Raw genomic sequence first — 21,561 nt, 5'->3', positions numbered from 1 at the left:
CAATGAGCGATAGAGAAAAATGGATTTTTGTAAGATCTTACCGTAAAATCCTTTTCTCTTAAGCTCATTGACAGACGTAGTACCCGCCCCTCTATCGTTGGGTTGGGTTAAATTCTCTGTTACTGCTTTAGAACAGAACTGATTCCCTGTAGCAGAGAGAGGGAGGATATACCCTCAGGGACTGCCCCTAAGGTGGAGCCAGAACGTTTTGTCTTTCTGCCTAGTCCTACTCCTGCGGAGACAACATAACCCAGCTCTTGAGAATCAAGAAGGCTACGTCTGTCAATGAGCTTAAGAGAAAAGGATTTTACGGTAAGATCTTACAAAAATCCATTTATTTATCTTGAAGTGGATGTAAACCCCATTCATGAAATCTAACCTGGGCACATCCATCTGTAGTGTTTACTTATCTCTCTTCAACGCCCTAAGTCCCCTGGCTTTTTCCTGCTCTGTTCTTCTGTTAGCATGATAACTTCTGACAAGTTCTTCATCAACTGAGATAAAACCAGGCTGAATTTTGTGTCGGGGTGGGTGCTATAAATGGATTAGCAGAAAGCTGGTCTATTCACAGCGCAGCTCTTCATGTTTCTGCCTATGTGGAGAGGGGGTGTGTGCCTTTCCTCCAATCAGCTATCTCATAGTGTATGGCAAGAACCCAAACCCACAGGTGAATCAGGAAGAGAAAATTCTAATAGGACGTGCACTTTCTCAACAGTATAGAAAGCTGAAGAAAGCACATATACATGTAAAACTTATGTATAGAGATTTGTTTAATCTCTGTGTATCATCTGAGGCTGTTCACTTCACTGGGTAAATGTGAGGGCTTACATCCACTTTAATGCATTCTTTGCATTAAGATAAAAAACCTTTTGAGTGTGCAGTAGCCCCCCATAATATTTACCTGAGCTCCATCTCGATCCAGCGATGTGCACGAGTGCCTCGGCCGTCCCGGACTCTCCCTTCTGATTGGCTGAAACACAGCAGTGTAGTCAGTTTAGTTATAAGCACGGTCTGGTTCTGCTAACCAGATTCAGTCCACAGAGGGCTAAAGTAGCCCATTGTCAGCCAACATCAGAGAGCTGGTTGAATTTAAGGTCTGGTTCCACTTAGATGCCTGGCTGACAGATGGCTCAGCCTCTCAGCTCGCCACTGAAAACTTGGGCCATTCACTCCTGCCCCTCCACAGCCTGGCACTCCAGTGAGCGCTGGAGGGGCAGACCAGTGCGCCAGTGAGCTGGCGGGGAAGAGCTACAGCATCAGACATGGTACAGAAATTTCACAAGAATTCTTGAGAAATACAAAATGCTAATGTAAGATTCAGTCCTTCCACCATCCACCCCCATTTTTTATATCTTCTTTTACTTTCCAGGTTATGTTCAGATCAAGGAAATATCCTTCCTTGCCAGTATTGAGAAACACGATTTAGATATAAAAAAGAAACAGTTGGCACAGTGGATTGAAAAGAAATATCATGTGCGAATTACCATCATCAACAGTCGTGCTGCAGATGGGCCAGGAAAGGTGGTGAGTTTCATTTCCGTAGGTGGATGTGCTTTGTATGGGCAATGGACAGAATGTCACTTCATTCATATTGAAGGGATTGTGTACAGAACAATGAATGAAGTGCAGCGATACAAAGTAATCAACAGACGATACGCTGCTGCAAATTTGTCTCTTTCTCTGTACCTCCAGCTACCATCAGGTGCATGCTCAGGAGAACATCCCCGCTCAGATGTTCTGCTGTCAAATAGGAATGAGCGAGACACACACTACACTGATGCCATCAACAGTGTAAAACCAGCTTTATTATAATGTATAGGGGGTTCACGACATATAATCTCATCTGTCCACCTCCTGCTCCAGTGCATTTCACCCCACTAAGGGCTTAACCACTTGCCCTACAGAAGGTTTACCGCCCTTCACCACCAAGCCATTTTTTGCAATACAGCGCTACAACAATTGCGCAGTAGTGCGATGCTGTCCCAAAAAAAAAAAAAAAATAATCATCTCTACGGTTTTTATTTTTTGCGCCATCAACAAAAAAATGTAAAAAAAAAAAATTTTTTTTAGTTTCTGCTATAAAATACATCCAATAAAAAATTGAAAGAAATCTTCTTTCTGCATTATTTTAGGTCAATCTCCATTCTGCTACATATTTTTGGTTAAAAAAAAAAAAATCCCAATAAGCATATATTGATTGGTTTGCGCAAAAGTTATAGCGTCTCCAAACTATGGGATATTTTTATTTATTTTGTATATTTTTAGAATTTTTTGTTTGTTTTTGTTTTTATACTAGTAATGGCTGCCATCAGCGACTTATAGCGGGATTGCGGTGGACAAATCAGACACTGACACTTTTGACACTCATTGCAGACCAGTGACACTAATCCAGTGATCAATGCTAAATATGCACTGTCACTGTACTAATGGCACTGACTGGGAAGGGGTTAACATCAGGGGCGCTTGTACAAGGGAAAGGCATGGATCCATGTCCCTGCTTTGCAGGAACACAGGATCCATGCCTTCTGTACTGACAGAATGGCGATCTACCTTGTTTATATAAGCAAATAGCCGTTCTCCCTCTGTACCGATGGATCGACAGGGGCCGACGGATATAGAGTCCGCGGTACCCACCGATCAGCTCCCGCTGTGTATAATCACAACAGGAGCGGGCCGCCATGCATGCCCCAGACCTTGTTGTGGTGCAGTAGTGCAATTTTGCTGCCGTATATATAAGTTATACGCTTGGCGAGTGGTTAATCAAGGAGACAGGTTTATGGGCCCCACTAAGGGGTTAATTATGGAGACAGGTGCCATAACCTTTTGGCTGCTAAACCAAGTTGACCATTTTTCTTATACACAATAAAACACAAGTGGAATAGAGGAAAACAAAGGCGGGGAAGGTACCTTTTTATTTTTAACGTTTTGGCAAAACATACTTTACTACCACAGAAGATAATGACAAGTGGTGGTTGGAGGTCTGCTTTAAATCTGACTTTAAAGCGTTTTTCAAAGTAGAACTAAGTCAAAACCTTCCTTTTTTTTTTTATTTTAGCTAGAGTACGGGATGGTTATAACCCCTGTCCCATGTTTTTCCCATCTGTGCATCTGTGCCCAATTAGGGAGATTTCCCTTCACTTTCTGTACCGTAGCCAAAACAGGAGGCGAGAGAAAATCCCTTATTGTCGCCAAGATCAACCAGAACTAGGGTCCCTATTGATTTCCCTTTTTACTGTTCTGGTAACATCCCAAAATTTAGGATTTTCTTTCACTCCCAGTGATGATGATTATAAACGGGGTGAAACACCCTAACAGGGGTACAGCCAGAGATACAAGCATGACCGGTGTTCTTATCCCTCTTTGCTCTCCTCCATATAAGCTGTGCAGAAGATCCATCATTTGCCACTTACCAGTCCTCAGATGTGGTGGCTGCAAAAAAATGAAGCTTTAAATTTACAGGAGAAGAACATTTTTAGAAAGTACAGAAAACCACATCAGTTTATCTTGCCAGAAATGAAGGGTAATCATAATGTCACTGCCCCTACTCTTCAGAGAATGCTTTGTATTCATTGAAAAAGATGCAAGATGGCCTCTGGATGAGGGTTGGGGGAAGCAAGTGACCCCCTGTAGTTACTATGCAGAAGGGCAGGCGCTGCACCCAGAAGAATGCTTCTATCACTGTAGTAGCTCGGGCTACTGTAGTGATTTTACAACTTTCACAGATGCTGGTTGAGTATCGCATATGCATACTTGCATTTTGCCAAGCAATGTCAGCATGCAAAATATTTCATCCCCGCCGTTCCACTTTAGGTACCACATTCTGTTCTGTCTTCTAAAATAACATTTTTGAGGATGTGCACCCCATATAAGATGATGATTGAATAAATATATTTTGATGTTTTTGGCTTTTATTTGGTTGCCTTTTTAAAAACATATTTGATATGTTTGCAGTAAGGAATGATCGTACAGCTGCCCATAGTTTTCATTTGCCAGACAGTATTGGAATCATGCCCGCTGGGATTTAGTTGGCCACTGTATTGTTAGCCAGATCCTTTTTTATCTATAAAACTGCTTTCTGTAAAAACAGGCTATCATACATGCTTATATCAAATCCGGTTTATTTATGATTGACATCCCTTTAAGTGGCTTTGTCAGTGGGAAATGCGTATTGATCTTCCCAGTTTTTATTCTGCCCATGAGCTGGTGAGTTACTGTCAGTTGCTAATAAGCTCATTATGGAAATGTCAGGCAGAACAGTTTGGCAGTTCTGAAAAGGGATCTGATTGCAGAAGAAAGGAATGAAAATAAACATAATCTTGCAGACCGGAATAATGCTGCTTTCTGCATTCTTAATATATTTTTTATTTACAGCATCTACACCATTTGCTATAAAATGTGTATTTATTATTCCTCATTCTTTGTATTGTTCTAACATATTCTTCTCAGATAATGTTAAACAGTTCTTATATTCTGGCCCTTTGCAGTTTACAATCTGCTGCATGTAAAGATGGATTCCAGGCAAACATCTAAAGCCCAGCTCTAAGTACAACAAAATCTACCCTTCTAGTGGGAAAATATTTTCAGGGCACTTATAGTGCAAATTTTTATTGACTTGAATAGTAAGGATGTATTTAAAGTGAAACTCTAGGCACATTTTTTTTGTATAGAGTATGTAAAAGTTAGATTGTCTGTCAAGTTGAATAACCTGTCTATTTGTATTGGTGACCATTGTCAACAAGTAAGAAATGAAGAATACATCCAGAATGTTAGAGTTGTCTCCAGAACAAGAGGTAAGGGGAAATCTTCCACTAGTGACAGCGAAGTGAGAAATTCACCTCAGTTCAGAAGATTTCTTCAAATTTTCTGTGGGACAGGAAGTGAATATAATTTCCCAAATGGTGCACAGACAGCAAAAAAAAAATAATAATAAACTGTCCGGTATTAACCCTTCTCTACTGTATTCAAATATATAAAAAAACATGGTCATACATACACCAAAACAGTGAAAAGTTTTTGTCTGCCTCTGAAATATTCCTGAGCAAAGTAAAATGAAAAAAAAAAAAAAAAAACATATGTAATGCATACAGTTGCTTGGATTATTAGTAGTAGTTTTGCTACCTGCTGATCCCTCCAGTAGATCCATTATTTTTCCACGGACTTTAACAGGCCAAGCTGTTCTGTAAAAGGAGCAGTTACATTTTCTGGATGTCCGTGAATCAGCAAATATAAGGTCGGAACAGCTGCCCCATCAACCTAATCAATTGCCACAAATTGGATGAAAGCCACCCTGCAGAATTGTGAGCTGGTGATCATATAAACTGTCAGGATCCACAAGTATCTATAAAATATTTATTTCTCTTTCGTTCATTGACGGACACAGCTCCTTATCTTCTTGACCATTGGGTTATACTGCCCCCTACAGGAGTAGGACACTAGGCAAGAAAAGCTTGACTATGCCTATGGGGCAGTCCCAGGGGGGGAATACTCCCACTCTCAGCTATAGGCCCTCCTAGTCAGGAGTAAGGACCTAGTTCCTTGCTGGGATCTCTGGTCCTGGCAATTTATTTCCTATTTAAATGGAACTTTTTTCTATCTTTGTTATTTTGGTTCCTGTGAGAATCTACAATCAACTGCCGGACTGGGCGACGGACTGGATAATCTAGATCCAGTGGGTCCCCCCAGTCTGGCCAGCGAGCGTGGTCGCGTCATAGCCCCTCTGGACGGGGGCTGGCCTGCGAGTTAAACGTCTCGCGAGGGCGCATATGACCTGGCCTCGGCCTGAGTCGCAGCATTCCTCCTGGCTGACAGCCCCCCCCCTCTATTCAGAGGGAACGGTGGTCTGTCAGGAGCGGTGCCCACCCTGTTCCTGGTATGGCAAGTAGCTGCCCCCCCCTCTTCTCCTGGAGGGTTTTGGGGTGGACTTGAGCCCCTCCCTGGGAAGGTGGGACCCCTCCTTCCCCAGCCCCTCTAAAATTTCGTTGGTCACTGTGGGGTTGTCCAAAACGCACTCTTGTGGTCCCTAAGCATTTTGCTATGCGTTATCCTTATGAGGATTCCCTGCTTAAAAAGGACAGTCCCACCTGTAGTAGACTCGCCGGCTTCCAGGTTAAATAAAGCTACCTTATTTCCGGTTGAGGAGTCGCCGACCTTTAAAGATCTGGCTGATAGGAGGGCGGAGGCTCTGGCCCGCCATATGTTCACTGGGGCAGGTTCGGCACTTGGGCCGGTATTTACTATTGCCCTGGTGTCGCAAACTCTGTCCGACTGGACTAAACTTTTACGTCGGGACCTGGAGGGGAAACCACTTCCCCCCCACCCCGGATCAGTTGGTCCATGAGCTACAGTTTTTCTGTGATGCCTCTTTGGATGCGGTTCTTTTGATTCTAGTCTGTCTGTATTAATGGTGGTCCTCCTGCGTATTATCTGGCTGAACTGCTGGTCTGCAGATCAGACTTCTAAAAAGGCCTTATCTGATCTTCCCCTTGTAGGGGATCGCCTGTGTAGAGCTTCCTTTGGATGATATCATTAAGGGTCTCACAGGGTGGAAGAGTGCTGTTCTTCTTCCGCAGGCTACCAAGGGCAAGGAGCCCCGTCATAGACGTGGGCCATTCTTCTCGGCTTATAAGAGGCCTTTTTCATCCCTTAGGGTCTCAAGACAAAGGATCAAAGCCCTTCAGGGCCTCCACCAGAGGATCCTAGAGGACCTGGTCTGGCAAGCCACGAGCGGGCTCTTCCAGACCTGTGGGCAAGGCTTCCTCTGCATGAAGGGGCGCCTTCACATGTATCTGGGGTAGGGGGAAGTCTTCGCTGGTTTCCAGATCTGTGGACCTCCCTGGTACAGGACATGCGGTCATTTGGTTAGACTACAAGATCAAGTTTCGGTCTTATCCTCCGAAAAGGTTCTTCCCTTCCAACCTGTACTTATCCCCAGATCGCTTACGGGGTCTTTTTGGGGCAGTGCAAGACTTGTTACTTCAAGGGGTGATTGTTCCAGTTCCGACTTTGGAATGTTTTACTCAACCTTCTTTACAGTTCCCAGGAAGGAAGGCAAGGTACATCCAATTTTGGACCTCAAGGTGCTAAACTGCTTTGTGCGGGTACAGAAGTTCCAAATGAAGTCCATTCGCACGGTAGTGGCGTCCCTACATCAGGGGGATTTTTTTGTTTCTATCAACATCAAGGACACCTACCTTCACATTCCAATATGTGGCAGTCTTGAGCGCTTCCTCCACTTTGCCGTGGGTGAGGAGCATTATCAGTTTGCGGCGTTACCCTTTGGTCTCGCCTCTGTTCCTCGGTTCTTCACAAAAGTGTTGGCTCCGGTGCTAGCATTGTTGTGTCTGCGGGGATCGCGGTACTGGGGTACCTGGACGTTCTTCTGCAAGTGGAGTCTCCGACTGCTCTAATGAACAACTTGAAGATTACTCTGTGAACTCGGAGGGAGTTCGGTTTGATTCTGAACCTTCAGAAGTCTGTTCTGGTTCCGTCCACACAACTGGACTATCTGGGTCTCACTCTGGACTTGGCCTCAGCCAGACTGTTTTTTCCTCTGGAAAGATTCCAGATATTGCAGGAGGCAATTCAGTTTCTGTTGTCCAGCAGACGGCATCCCTCCGGGCTTGCATACGGGTGCTGGGCCTGATGGTGTCTATTTTGAGGCGGTTCTGTTTGCACAGTTCCACACAAGATCTCTTAAAAAAAAAAAGCTCCTGGTGAAATGGGACAAGAGGTGGCTTAGTTCCCTGGCACCTCGACAGGGAACATCCTTTCTCCCCCTGTACTGGACAGTTGTCACCACGGATGCCAGCCTGACCGAATGGGGAGGCGTCCTTGGCACAGGTGTGCTCAGTGGGTCTGGACTCTGGACAGGGGTCTGGCTTGTTAATGTACTGGAACTCAGAGCGATCAGACTTTGTCTGGATCTTTTGGCAATTCGTCTTCAGGGGTGTCCAGTACGAATTCAAAAGGAATTAGACCGGCCGTGATCAATCACCAAGGGGGCACAAGAAGTGTCCTGGCGGCTCGGGAAATAGCAGGCATTCTAAGGTGGGCAGACCAATTTCTTTTCAGTCCTCTCTGCTGTAACGCATTCCAAGGAAGGTACAGAGGTTTGTGGCACTGTCTCAGGATCCTCTGGCCAACGCCACAGAGGCATGCAGTTATTCCACTCAGGGAAGGTCTGCTGTCCCAAGGGTCAATCTTATAGTTGTTGGCTTTAACGGCTGGGCTGTTGAAAGCCAGGTGCTGAAGAATAGCGGTTTGTCTGAATCAGTGTTTCCTACGCTGTTAAAGGCTAGAAAATCAACCTCCTAGGAAGATCTACCAACGTACTTGGAAGAAGTACATTGCGTGGTGTGAGCCTCTTGGGGTTCCCCTTTTTCCTCCAAAGGAGGCCGACACTTGGCTCCTCCAGTGCGGTCTCTATTGCTGCTGTGGGAATCTCAATTTGGTTGTTATTTCTCCAAAAACCTCCCTTTGAAATATTTGGGAGGTTCCCCTGCTTACGTTGTCCCAGAAGGTGTCCTTTTTGGTGGCTATTTTTGCTGCGCGCAGAGTGTCGGAGATGGCGGCGTCGAGTTGTCATTCACCTTACCTGGTGACTTACTGAGATAAGATGGTTCTTCGTCCCTGTCCATTGTTCCTTCCAAAGGTTGTCTCTGATTTCCATTTTTGAATGAAGACATTGTGTTGCCTTTCCTATGTCCCAGGCCTAAACATCCTGAGGAAATTGCCTTGCATTCCCTGGATGTGGTTCTGGCAATCCGGTTGTACCTGACAGCTATAGAGTCTTTTAGGAAGTCAGACTCACTATTTGTACTCCCGCATGGACCTCTGAAAGGGTTAGCCGCTTCTGCTGCGACCATTTCCAGATGGATCAAACAGACAGTGATTAAGGCCTATTCAATTAGGGGTCAGGTTCCTCCTTTCCCTATTTTGGCGCACTCGACTTGGGCGCTTAGTGCCTCCTCGGCCTTCTGACATCAGGCGTCAGTGTTGCAGGTTTGCAAGGCGGCCACCTAGTCGTCTGTGCATACTTTCACAAAGTTTTATATGGTGGATGTGTTGGCATCTGCGGATGTTTTTTTTTTTTTTTTAGCTGCAAATTTTTGCAAGCTGCTGTTTAGAGGAGCTGGTCCTCTTTGAGAGTGTATTGTTTTTTTACAGGCTCCAGTTGTTTATGACACTGCTTTGGGACATCCTAATGGTCAAGAAGATAAGGAGCTGTGTCCGTCAATGAACCAAAGAGAAAATGGGATTTTTTAAATCCATTTCTCTGATGTTCATTGACGGACAAAGCACCCACCCCTCTGTGGAGTTGGCTTTCCTCTGACACTGCTAGTATAGTGCCTATAGCTGAGAGTGGGAGTATACCCCCTGGCACTGCTCCATAGACGTAGTCAAGCTTTTTCCTGCCTAGTGTCCTCCTCCTGTAGGGGGCAGTATAACCCAGTAGTCGAGAAAATAAGGAGCTGTGTCCATCAATGAACACCAGAGAAATGGATTTTAGGGTAAGTCAGAAATCCAATTTGTTACCAATATGGAAAAAAACATGCACAGCTACATTTCTGGAAAAGAAGCCATCTATACAGCTTTAGTATTTTGGCATACATATAGGGTATTGCATTAAAATTCACAGAGGTCCAACCAGTAAAATTTTCTTACACCAGAGGTCCAAACCAAATTTGTTTTCAGCCCTCTTTTATTTATATCATAATCCTTTTAATTCAGCTTCCTCAGTTCCCCAAAAACATCAGTCTCCCACTTCACATCAGTTTCCCCTTCACAATAGTATTCTTAGGCCCCCTTTACATAACCCTCCCCTCCTCCGCTTTACATAAGTGTACTGAACCCCCTTCACATCACACACCCCCTTTTAATCACAGCAGTTCTCAATCCCCCTTCACATTGTCACCCCTGCCCCCCACAGTACTGTCTTCTCTCACAGCAGCTCAACCCACCCTACAGTAGTATGCTCTGCCCGCCTCACAGTAACACCCACTCACCCCCATCCCCCCATTGTCCTCCTTTATATCCCCCCCCCCAGCACTGCCCCCTTCACATCATTCCCCCTACACACAGCCAGAGTAGTATCCTCTGCCCCCCTGCACTCGCCTACCTTAGACAGCAGGGAGCATTTCTAGACCGAGAGTGTGGGAGGCTTAGTACAGCATTGTTCGGGAGGCAGAATATTTCTGGACAGTGTGGGATGCACAGCATTGAACGGAGTACAGAAGCAGGAGCTGCCGGGGTTACCTTTTTGTATTAATCAGCAGGTAACTGGCTGCTAGGACCGCCATGCAGTCAGTCATCTGATGGTTAACCCGAAATGTTAACTCCTGCAGCTCTCTCCCGTACTCCATTCAATGCTGTGCATCCCACACTCAGTCCATAAATGTTCTGCCTCCCACTCCTGCACTCCATTCAATGCTGTACCAAGCCTCTTAAACTCAGTCCATAAATGCTCTGCCTCCCGCTTTCTGCTCTGTCTAAGGTAGGATAGTGAAGAGGGGGCAGAGGCCACTTCTCTGGCTGTGTGTGGGGGGAAAGGATGTGAAGGGGTGGGGGCAGTAATGGAGGCTGGGGGAAAGAAGCTGCTCCTAAATGGTAAGACAGTGGGTCCAGTGGAACAGCAGCTTGGTCCAGATCCAGACCAATGGTCCACCATTTAGTGATGCCTACTTAAAGCGGTAGTATCCCGCTTTTTGACACTTTTACCTACAGGTAAGCCTATAACCAGGCTTACCTGTAGGTACAAATAATATACAGTGCATGCAGCTGCTCGCGTGAGAGGCGCATGCGCTCTGAAGGTCCGGGGGGACCTTCAATTAGTTTGCCGGGAGCTTGCCAGAAAATCACTCCCGCGCACATGCGTCATCGCGGCTCCGGCCAATCATCACGCCGGAGCCGTCTCTTCCGGCCAATCACCGCGCCGGAGCCGCCGAACCCGGAAGAGATGGCAAGGGATCATGGCAGCGCCCGCAGCGATGTCCGGGGGTCCGTGTCGGGGCTTCGTTCTAAGGTAAGTTACACATAATGGGCTAGTATGCGATGCATACTAGATCATTATGCCTTTGTCTTGCAGGTTTTTTATTTTTTTTTTTTTTTTAGGGTTTACAACCGCTTTAAAGGTATGTTTTGGTGGGTATTTTAGTGACCTATTTATCTTGCTTTCAAGTAGGTTGTCTGAAGAAACAAGTGAAAGACATGGAATTAAATTTATCATAGTGTGTTAGGTCTCGGAATGTCATATGATTAACCATCAATATTGCACAAAGGATGCAGCTGTGACAAAATATTAAAGTATGTTTCCATGAATAGTTAAAGTTCCCAAGAAAAATTTGTAGATGTGTGTAATAACCCTGTCAAATAGTAAATTATACTGTATGTAGCACCTGTACCATTTTTAACAACAATTAATGCTGTATTTTGATTTTTTTAGGATGTTTTGCAGAATGTACTGAAATTCTTGCAGAATCAGGCTACCTGCTCTTCAGAACCAAAAGAAAGGAAAGACGGCCGAGCCGTGGTTTGTGTCCTACGTCCGCTGTCTGCAAAGGAGCTACAAAAGCTGAAAAAAGACTCGGAACATGAAAATCAGAAAGAACCAATCAGCACACCGAAGACCAAACTTGAACAGGGTCTAAATACAGAGCTAAAAAATTCATGATCTCTTTCCAAGTTATTAAACAGATTGCCTTTATTACATGTTGGTATTTGAGTGATTTACCTAAACAATCACAATTTGTACAGTGTCAGATGTACTACCAAGGTTTTTAATTGTTAGAAGATGAGCTTTTTTTGTTCAATGGACTTCTGTAAACCTGTGGTAAAGTCATGGATGTCTGTGTGGTTTTTCTCCATTCATTTCATCTGCTCTTCATCTAAATCATAAAAAAAGAGTATTTGTCAGAAAGAGCACATGTATTAACATTGCTATAAATTAGGGATCAACAGTTTTTCGTTACCGATATTTTGGCCATCGCATATCGGTATCAGCCGATTTGGGCCGATATTTTGTATATTTAAAGTTTTGGGAAAAAAAGACAATGTTTGAGACAAATCTGGTACTGAACATGTTAATTTTAAGGTTTGATGGCTGGCTGGCACCCTGTGGTGGCTGGCTGTCTGGAACCCTGTGGTGGGTGGCTGGCTGTCTGGCACCCTGTGGTGGTGGGTGGGTGGCTGTCTGACACCCTGTTGTGGTGGGTGGCTGGCTGGTACAGGGCCTGTGGGTGGCTGGCTGGCACCCTGTGGTGGGTGGGGGGCTGGCTGGCACAGAGGCTGTGTATGGCTGGCTAATACAGGGCCTGTGGGTGGCACCAGATATAAGAGAGAGTCACCCGATGGGGCTGTTCTTGATCAGGTTGCGCAACAATGTAATGCTAAAGTGGTGCAATTGTTTTGCACAGAGCAGCCCTAATCCTCCTCTTCTGGGGTCCCCCGCCGGTGCTACTGGGTCCCCTAAGCAAGCCAACTGCTTTGGGGGCACTCGTGGGCTTGATCCTGATCCACACTCTGTCTATTGACTCATAGAGCCCCCTGCTCTCATCTCACAAGCTGTGGTTGCCAGCAGAAGCCAATAGCTCCACATGCTGCCTCCATGTCCATTGAGGAGAGAGTGGAGAGAGACACTGCTCTCAAGGCAGAGTACTGGATTGAGATCAGACTTGGGTAAGTATAAAGGTAGGGAGCTGTACACAGAAGGATTTTTTTGACCCTAATGAAGATCACATGAGATGTCAGAAAAAAGGGACGGAGAGCTGAAGTCACACTCTCTTCTGAGCTCAGTGAGGAGAGCTCTGAGATCTGATTGGATGGAAGGGACACCCCGCCCCCTCCCTTCATTCAGAAACAGAGCTGAGGCTGTCAATCAGATGGAGGTCCCTCCCTGTCAGCATTTTTCTCTTGGTGTCAGGAAAACTTGTCAGAAGTGATTCATGTTGATTGCAGAGGCATATTTACGAGGGAAAAGATATCAGTGTGGAGCCCCCCGACTGCCCAGACTACCTAGGGAGCAGTGGCAAGATTGTTTGGGAATTGGTGTCAACCTTATTCGGAAAGGGGTACCATATACGTGGACAATTATTACCACTTTTTAGTCACCTTTTTGATTCTGGAATTGGTGCATGTGGCACCATGCAACCTAAGCGCCGGGGCTTCCCCCAGCGGCTTGTAAGTTTCTGACTTAGACAGGGGGAGAGAGCCTGCTTGAAGTGTAATAAATTGCTTGCAGTGAAGTGGAGGGACACACGGAATGTTTTCGTTCTGTCCTACATTCATGCAGATACGTCCAAATTGCAAGGGCGACTGGTGTTGTTGAGAGGCCCCTCTGTGTCCACGAATACAACCTTAACATGGGAGGGGTGGACTTCAACAACCAGATGATGGCGCCGTACCTAATTGCCCGTAAGGCCAGACACTGGTACAAGAAAGTGTCTGTATACTTATTCCAATTGGTTCTGCTGAACGCTTATGTGCTAAACAAAGCATCAGGAAGAAGTGGATCCTTCCTAAAATTCCAGGAAGAGATCATCACGGCCCTTCTGTATCCAGAAGGTGCTGTGGCCCAAATTCACAATCCAGATGCAGTGAGCCGACTGCATGAGAAGCATTTTCTGTATGTCCTCCCTGGTACCTCTACCCAAAGAGCACCCCAAAGAATATGTCGTGCCTGTAGAAAACGCAGTGTTTGGGGCAATGTTCCCTCTAATTTTTTACTGTGCTGAGCAAATAAAAAAATTTCTGAGCGCAAACCTTTAGACTCACAGCATTGCCCCCAATCAACTTGCAGACTTTTAGACCCACAGCATTGCCCCCAATCAATGCAGAGTGCCCACAGCATTGCCCCCAATCAATGCAGAGTGCCCACAGCATTGCCCCCAATCAATGCAGAGATGCCAGCGTTCCCCCTGCGAGACCCCCCCCCCGCGAGACCCTTGCACTTACCTCACAGTCACGGCAGCTTCTCCTCAGTCCTCCCGCCTCCTCCTCGGCCAATGGCATGGGGTGGCATGGGGTTTGCCTTTTCGGCCAATCAGGAAGCGGGAGGACCCGCTCCCTAATTGGCCAGGAGGAGGATCCGTGTGACAATAGCGAATTTTCATTCGCTATTGTCACACAATGGACGGGCTCGGGGCGCACTGCTCTGCTCCCTGACCGCCACAGTAAAACCGCGGCCCGGTTACCTTCACGTCGTCTGCGGCTGTGCGGTCTGAATATGTGCTGCGCGGGACCGTCAATTAGACTGCGCGTCCGCAGCTTAAAGGCAAAAACATTGGTTTGGGGCATGTTTGCAATATATATACGTTTTTTCCTCTTTAAAAATCTGTAAGTACAGAAAAATACTTGGTGATCCTGACAGAAATCCACTAACACCTAATTTCTTTGTGTTGGTTGATAGAAATGCCGGTTTGTAATGAAGTCCCAATCAGTGTTATCTGCCCTTCCTGATTTCCCCATGCTGGACTACTAGACTCCTATCTCTCCTCTCTCTGTTCCTTTCCACTGCATGTCGTTATCTGTCCTTAACAAGAAAACTCTTGTTTTCTGCTGACACATTTCATATAATCATAGTGGGCTAGCCATTGTTTCATTGAACAGTTAGTCAAAAAAATCTTTTGTCCCAGCATCTTTTTGATTAATTTACACTGAAAGGAAGAGATATTGGTGTCATATTAATAAACCTAATCCTGATTGATTTAGGTCACTAAAACCACACAGATTGATGCAAGTATTTCTATGGGTTCTGTTTAGCTGGTTTGGGTATCTGATTGATTCAATTATTAAACCATTTATCTTATGAAAAATGTGTGAATGACACATGACAGTCTGAAGGTGAACAAGGGCTTCTGAGGTAGAGATGAGTCATGGGAAATTTCTCTACCTTGCTGCAACTTGAGAAAAGAAGAAGAAAAAATGGGCAGGGTTTAAAAAAAACTGGGGCAGCTATGTATGGTAACCAATCTGCTTCTATCTTTAATTTTCAAAGCTTAAAGTAGTATTAAACCCAAAAGCTATAATTTTGTCTATTGCAGATTACCATTACTTAGATGCAATGGCTGCATTTGTTTTCTTTTTTAGGCTTTCTTTCATTTAGGTTTACCTGGTGATGCTGCCAGTAAGTCTGTTTTTTTTTTTCAACAGAACAAGCTGTTCTGCAGAAGTAGCAGTTGGAGGGTTCAGACCAACCAATAAGCACATGTTAATGGAGCTTACAATGCATCAGCTTTTATTTACTCATGTAAAGCCGCTGCAGCACAGCAAGAGTAGAGGAAGTTGATAGGAACATGGTTCCTTAATGGTTTACAGGGTCACTGGGGAAGCTATCTGATTGGATGCTGATACCCATGTGACTCTAGCAGCCCTCTTGGGTCAGGCAGAGCCTGTTTCAGGCTCCTTTCACACAGTAAGTCCGTCAAACGGACTCCGATTTTCTCAGTGGGGGATCGATCCCCCGCTGAGCAGGAGAATGACAGCTGTTCTCCGCACTGTGCGGAGAACAGCTGTCAGCCCCATAGATCTCTATGGGGGAATCGGATGAGAACGGTCCATTCTCATCCGATCCGATCCGCTGGACGGATGGAAAATAGGGTTTCCATCCATCCAGATTTGACGGATCTGATCGGGTGTCAGCGGACATGTCTCCGCTGCCATCCGATGCCCCATAGAGATGCATGGGGGGGACCGTTCAGATCCGCCAAAAAAACGGACAGGCGGATCTGAACGGTCCGCCTGTGTGAAAGGGGCCTAAGGCTCCGGCTCCCAGGTTTGGTGTGCATTTGCATGTGGGCAGTGTAGGGACAGATCACCTGTCTGTCAGGGACATAATTAGTGGCAAGGAAAGGATCCAGACAAGAAGGGAAAGCTTAGGGCTCACAATCTCCTTGGACATCTTCCCATTTGGGTATGAGATGGCCAGGCCGCATTCTGCCCCTCCAGGCAGACACTGTCAGTTTGGCTAATACCTGCCCAGCTACATGCTGTTGGCATTTATGAGTGTTTCCTGTTGGACCTTCTACCACTGGGTTTGTTGTGAACTGTTTTGCACTAAAATACAAGTTCTTCCAAATGCACTTGGACTGTGTGAGTTGTTGCTGCTGCACCACACTGCACCGACCCACACTTGGCGGCAGTTGGCAGGATATGTCCCTTGCAGGGGTTGAGGAAGGAGGATTGGACACCAGCATGGCTCCATTAAGATCAGCCTTAGCCCTAATACTGAAGTTTAATGGCTCAAATATTCCCTTGGCAGAGTGGGAGGAGAGACTGGAAAGTGCTGTGCCCCTGTACTAGGTTCGGCCCAACTGGTCACCTCTGTCAGCCATGCAAACCGCACTGACAGAGCTTGCTCAGGATGTGGCTACCTCAAAACAGGAGTTGTCCTCCTCTAAAAGGGACTCACCCCAACCTCATAGAAGAGGGACCCTGCGGAGGACCAGAAATGCTGGCAGTGTGGCCATTATGGACACATATCCAAGAACTGTGGGCGTTCTGGTTTAAAAAACCCTTCCAGGCTGTGGTTAAACTCGTGTCTCCAGGGGCAGAGGGACAATTCAAAACTCCCAGCAAGTCAAACAACATGGTCACACGCAGCCCTGTGGTATCTGAGGTCACTGTCCATGGACTTTGGTTTTTATGTGCAGAGATTTGGAGCAAGGGAACAATTGGACCCCTGCTGGCTGCCCCTCAGAGCGGCCAATAATCTACCTATCATGGTCGAAGCCATCACCTGGGTGAGGATTAAAATTGAGGACCAGGTGATAGAGCAGGTAAGAGTAGTGGTGACCTGGCTGCTCCAGGCCTATGTGGCCCAGTGTAAAACTAAGAAACAACCGGAGCAATTAGGGGTGGTCTTTACACCCCCCAAACATAAATTATTCTTGGGAATCCTGCAAGAGGTGATCTGGTCACTCCCTGTTGGGGCTCACAAGAAGATAAAAGGGGGCCACTGTTATGGTGGAGCCCCACAAGGATCCTGTGACACCAGGGGAGTGGTTGGCAGGCCGTACCTTGTCCAAGTGCAACTAGAGTCTTAGTGCAACTAATCAACCTAGGAACAACACCAGTCTCACTGCCCAGGCATGCTATCTTGGTCAATCTCCTTTCTTTACCTCCATCACTACATCTCTGGGGCCCAACGGGGGGTTGAAGCAGTGTGCACCCCTCTACAGGCATCTATGGCATCCTGGGACGAGACCCAATATAAGTCACTACTGAAACAGCTGGACAACCCCCTTCAAAGACTTTTCTCTACCCCTACAGAGACTACTTCATCAGCTGCTGGAAAAACACCTGCTAGTGTTTACCACCAGTCCAAAAAATTATGGGACCACCCAATCTATACAGGGACACACCGCCCATCCAGGAACGATACCATCACACCCCCCAGCACTTTGCCAGGAGGCCAAGGATTTTCTCCACTATATGCTACAGAGTGGAGTGATCCAGGAAAGCCGCAGTACTTAGACCACCCCTGTCATCCTGGTGCGAAAGAAGGATGGCAGTTTATGGTCCTGTGTGGACAATCATAAACTCAATGCATAGACTCACAGGGATGCCTACCCACTGCCTTGGGTTGAGGTATCCCTAATGGCCCTTGGGAAAACCATGTTCTTCTACACCCTGGGTCTGGCCAGTAGCCACTGGCAAGTCCTGGCAGGGGACCAGGACCGGGAAGAGACCGCCTTCATCACACACCTGGGGACTGTTGGAGTTTAAACTTATGCCCTTCAGCCTCAGCAATGCACCCAGCTCCTTTCAACACCTAATGGAAAGATGTCTTGGAGACTTAAATTTCTAGACTGTTTTATGTTTACCTTGATGATGTCATCATCTTTTCCAACACTTTCGAAGAGCATGTAAAACATCTGGACCGGGTGTTTTCTGTTTAGCACAATATGGATTAAAGCTTAAACCCAGCAAGTGCCACATGATGAAGCAGAGGATACAATACTTGGGGCATGTTGTTAAGGCTGGAGGTGTGTCTTCCGACCAAGCCAAGGCACAAGCTGTCCAGAACTGGCACCCTCTAAAAAATACCACTGAGCTACGCTACTTCTTAGGAATAGTGGGGCACTACCGGCGGTTCATTCTGAAGTTTGCCCAGATAGCTGCCCCACTTACCCAGTTGCTGAGTGGGCACAGCACCCAAAAACAGAGCCGACCTTCACCTTCTATCCAGGCCCAAGGGCATGGCCCCCAATAGCAGGCCTTTGAAACACTAAAACAGAGACTGACCTCCGCCTAGGGTTGCCACCTCATCCCTTTAATCCAGGACACATATTAATTATGCAGGTTCTGAGGCTGATATAATGCACATAAGTCACCAAGTGAGTTTAATTACCACCTTAATCAGTCATAGAACCTGTGTAATTAATGTGTGTCCTGGTTGAAAGGGATGAGGTGACAACCCTACCTCTGCCCTGTTGCACGCCCATGCGAACTACGACCAGGCCTTCTGGGTGTGAGCAGATGGGAGCCTCCAGGGTCTAGGGGGCATCCTGGTCAAAGTGCAGGATGGTCAAGAAAGGGTGATGGCTTACGCCAGTCTGAGCCTATGGCCCATTAAAAATAACCCTAACAACTACAGCTCTTTTAAGCTTGAATTACCCTCCCTGGTTTGGGCTGTCACCAAGAAATTTGCACAATATCTCATAGCGATGACATCAAAGTTTTCGCAGAAAACAACCCTCTGGCACTGGAACAGAGGTAGACTGCTTGCTTGCTACAGTTCAAGCTCAAAATCCACTATCGGCCAGGGGCGCTTAACAGACATGCTGACGCTCTATCCCGATTTTTGGTGGAATGCCCAAGGGAGGACCTGATGCAGGTACACCGCTACCTCTCCCGAAAGCACAAATTGACCTCCCGAGAGTGCTAGAAGTTGTCCCATGTTGCTCGTGCCACCCTAAGATGATAGGACCAGCTGGAATTGTGGGATGAGATACTTTACCGTCAGGCACGCATCCCCGCCAAGCAACAGAATATCCTCCAAGTTGTAGTCCCCCACTTGCATATCCTGCAAATCTGTCAGGTGCTCCACTCAGCAGGCGGGCATTTTGGGAATAATTGGACTGAGTCACTGGTCCAGAGATACTTCTTTTGCCCCTACTTGTCAGACTGGGTGCACAAAGCTTGCCAAGAGTGCCAAAGTTGCACTGAGAAGACAACTTCCATGACAACCACCATCACTGAACCTTTGAAATTGCCGTTTGACTCCGCAGATCTTCCCCCATTGCACGAAGCCCCCGCTGACTGTTTCCTGCAGCCCCTTGTGCTTGAGTCTCCAGCCTCCACTAACTCAGGGACTGATGGCTCTGATGTCAGAGGCATAAGAGGCCGGACAACACCCAGTACCACAGACTGTACTACCGGGTTTGTTGTGAAGGGTTTTTCTCTTTACTACAATACAAGTTCTTCCAAACTGCACTGGGATTGTGTGTGAATTATTGGCATTGCACTCACCCACATGTTGCTCCTTCATCCAGAGTGTAGGCACTCTTAATACAGGAGAGGTGTTACATAATTTTAATGATTATGGCTTACAGCTAGTGAAAACCCCAAATTCAGTATCTCAGAGAATTTGAAATTTATTTCAAATAAACTCTTTTTGGAAAAAATAAAATAAGGAAAATTACATAAGACCAATAAAAAACAGGATTTTTAATACAGAAATGTTGGCTTACTGAAAAGTATGGCCATGTTCAGTGTTGTATGAACTAAAACTTGGTTGAGGCTCCTTTTGCATAAATTACTGCATCGATGCGGAGTAGCATGGAGGCGATCAGTCTGTGGCACTGCTGAGGTGTTTTGGAAGCCCAGGTTGCTTTGATAGTGGCCTTCAGCTCATCTGCATTGTTGGTCAGGTGTCTCTCATTGTCCTTTTGATAATACCCCACAGATTCTCTATGGGGTTTAGGGCAGGCGAGTTTGCTGGCCAATCAAGCACAGTGATACCATGATCATTAAACCAGGTATTGGTACTTGTCGCAGTGTGGGCAGGTGCCACGTTCTGCTAAAAAATGAAATCAGCATCTCCATAAAGCTGGTCAGCAGGGGAAAGCGTGAGTTTCTCTAGAATTTCCTGCTAGAGGGCTGCACTGACTGTAAACTTGACAAAACACAGTGAACCAACACCAGCAGATGACATGGCTCCCCAAATCATCACTGACTGTGGAAACTTCACACTGGACTTAATGCAACTTGGATTGTGTGCCTCTCCACTCTCTCCAGACTCTGGGACTTTGATTTCTGAATGAAATGAAAAAATTACTTTCATCTAAATTTTTAAATCTAACTTTGGACCACCAAGCAACAGTGCAGTCCTTTTTCTCCTTAGCTCAGGTAAGACGCTTCTGACATTGTCTTTGGTTCAAGAGTGGCTTGACACAAGGAATGAGACAGTTGTCACCCATGTCCTGGATAGCTCTGTGTGTCGTTGCTCTTGAATCACTGACAAGAGCCATAGTCTGCTGATTGTGAATCTCCCCCAAATTCTTGAATGGCCTTTGCTTCACAATCCTCTCAAGGCTGCAGTGATCCCTGTTGTTTGTGTACCCTTTTCTACCACACGTTTTCTTTCCACTCAACTTTCCATTAATATGCTTGGATACAGAATTATGTGAACAGCCAGCTTCTTTAGCAATGACCTTTTGTGACTTACCCTCCTTGTGGAGGGTGTCAGTGACTGTCTTCTGGACAACTGTCAAGTCAGCAGTCTTTCCCATGACTGTGTAACATACTGAACCAGACTAAAGCCCCGTACACACGCACCGATTGTCGGCCGAATGATCGGCCGTCTTTTGTCCAGTGCTGTCGTGTTGGTTGAAAAGTGCTCAAGACTGCACACGAATTTTGTCGGCCAACAACAACCAACTTCAGAAGTGATGTCATGTGATGGTTAACTTTCCGTGTGTTTTTTCTTCTCTGAGTATGCCCAGTCTTGCTCATCTGGCTTTTGTCGGCCGAAATCTGTACTGACTGACGAACAATTGGCCGTTCTGGTGTTGGCCAACAAAAATTTTATAGCATGCAGACCAGATTTTGTTCGGCCGAAAAGTCGCAATAGGTTGTTTGAAGCATCATACTAACAAGCCGACAATCGGACGTTGGCCGAATATTTACGGCCGACAATCGGTACGTGTGTACGGGCCTTTAGAGACCATTTAAAGGTCCATTTAAAATGAGCAATAGTTTTGCTGACTCCCATCATCCAATCATGTGTAGCAAAATTTTTCTTTTTTTTTTGTACCCGATTGGGTATTCTTTCCAAAGGGAAGCTTTATCTCATTTACTACGATTTGGAGCAACTGCTCTTGCAGAATGCAACTGCACTTTGCAAAGAGCACAGTCTATTTGCCTTTAGTAAGTCAACCCCCACGAGTCTACAATATTGAGCTTTTTTCACAATATTCTTATTTTCAGACATACTGCATTTTGGGTTTTCACTAGCTGTAAGCAATAATCATCAAATTAGAAGAATGAAATACAGTGCCTTGAAAAAGTATTCATACCCCTTGAAATTTTCCACATTGTGTCATGTTACAACCAAAAACATAAATG

At 46.0% G+C, this 21,561-nt stretch overlaps 1 protein-coding gene across 1 annotated transcript in view; it reads left to right on the top strand.

Moving 5' to 3' along the window:
* Positions 1-11,874, top strand: part of MTIF3 (mitochondrial translational initiation factor 3) — a 33,696-nt gene extending 21,822 nt beyond the window's left edge. The window contains exons 3-4 of the mRNA XM_082245503.1: positions 1,370-1,524; positions 11,441-11,874. Coding sequence (XP_082101629.1) covers positions 1,370-1,524; positions 11,441-11,668 — 383 coding nt within the window. The 3' untranslated portion in view covers positions 11,669-11,874. The remainder of the gene's footprint in view (positions 1-1,369; positions 1,525-11,440) is intronic.
* Positions 11,875-21,561: the final 9,687 nt, after the last annotated feature.

Source organism: Pelophylax lessonae, assembly GCF_965119305.1.
Source record: "Pelophylax lessonae genome assembly, chromosome: 2".
Taxonomy (NCBI): Eukaryota; Metazoa; Chordata; class Amphibia; order Anura; family Ranidae; genus Pelophylax; species Pelophylax lessonae.
The sequence above is the reverse complement of the archived record's forward strand: the minus strand, read 5'-3'. Positions and strand labels throughout refer to the sequence as shown.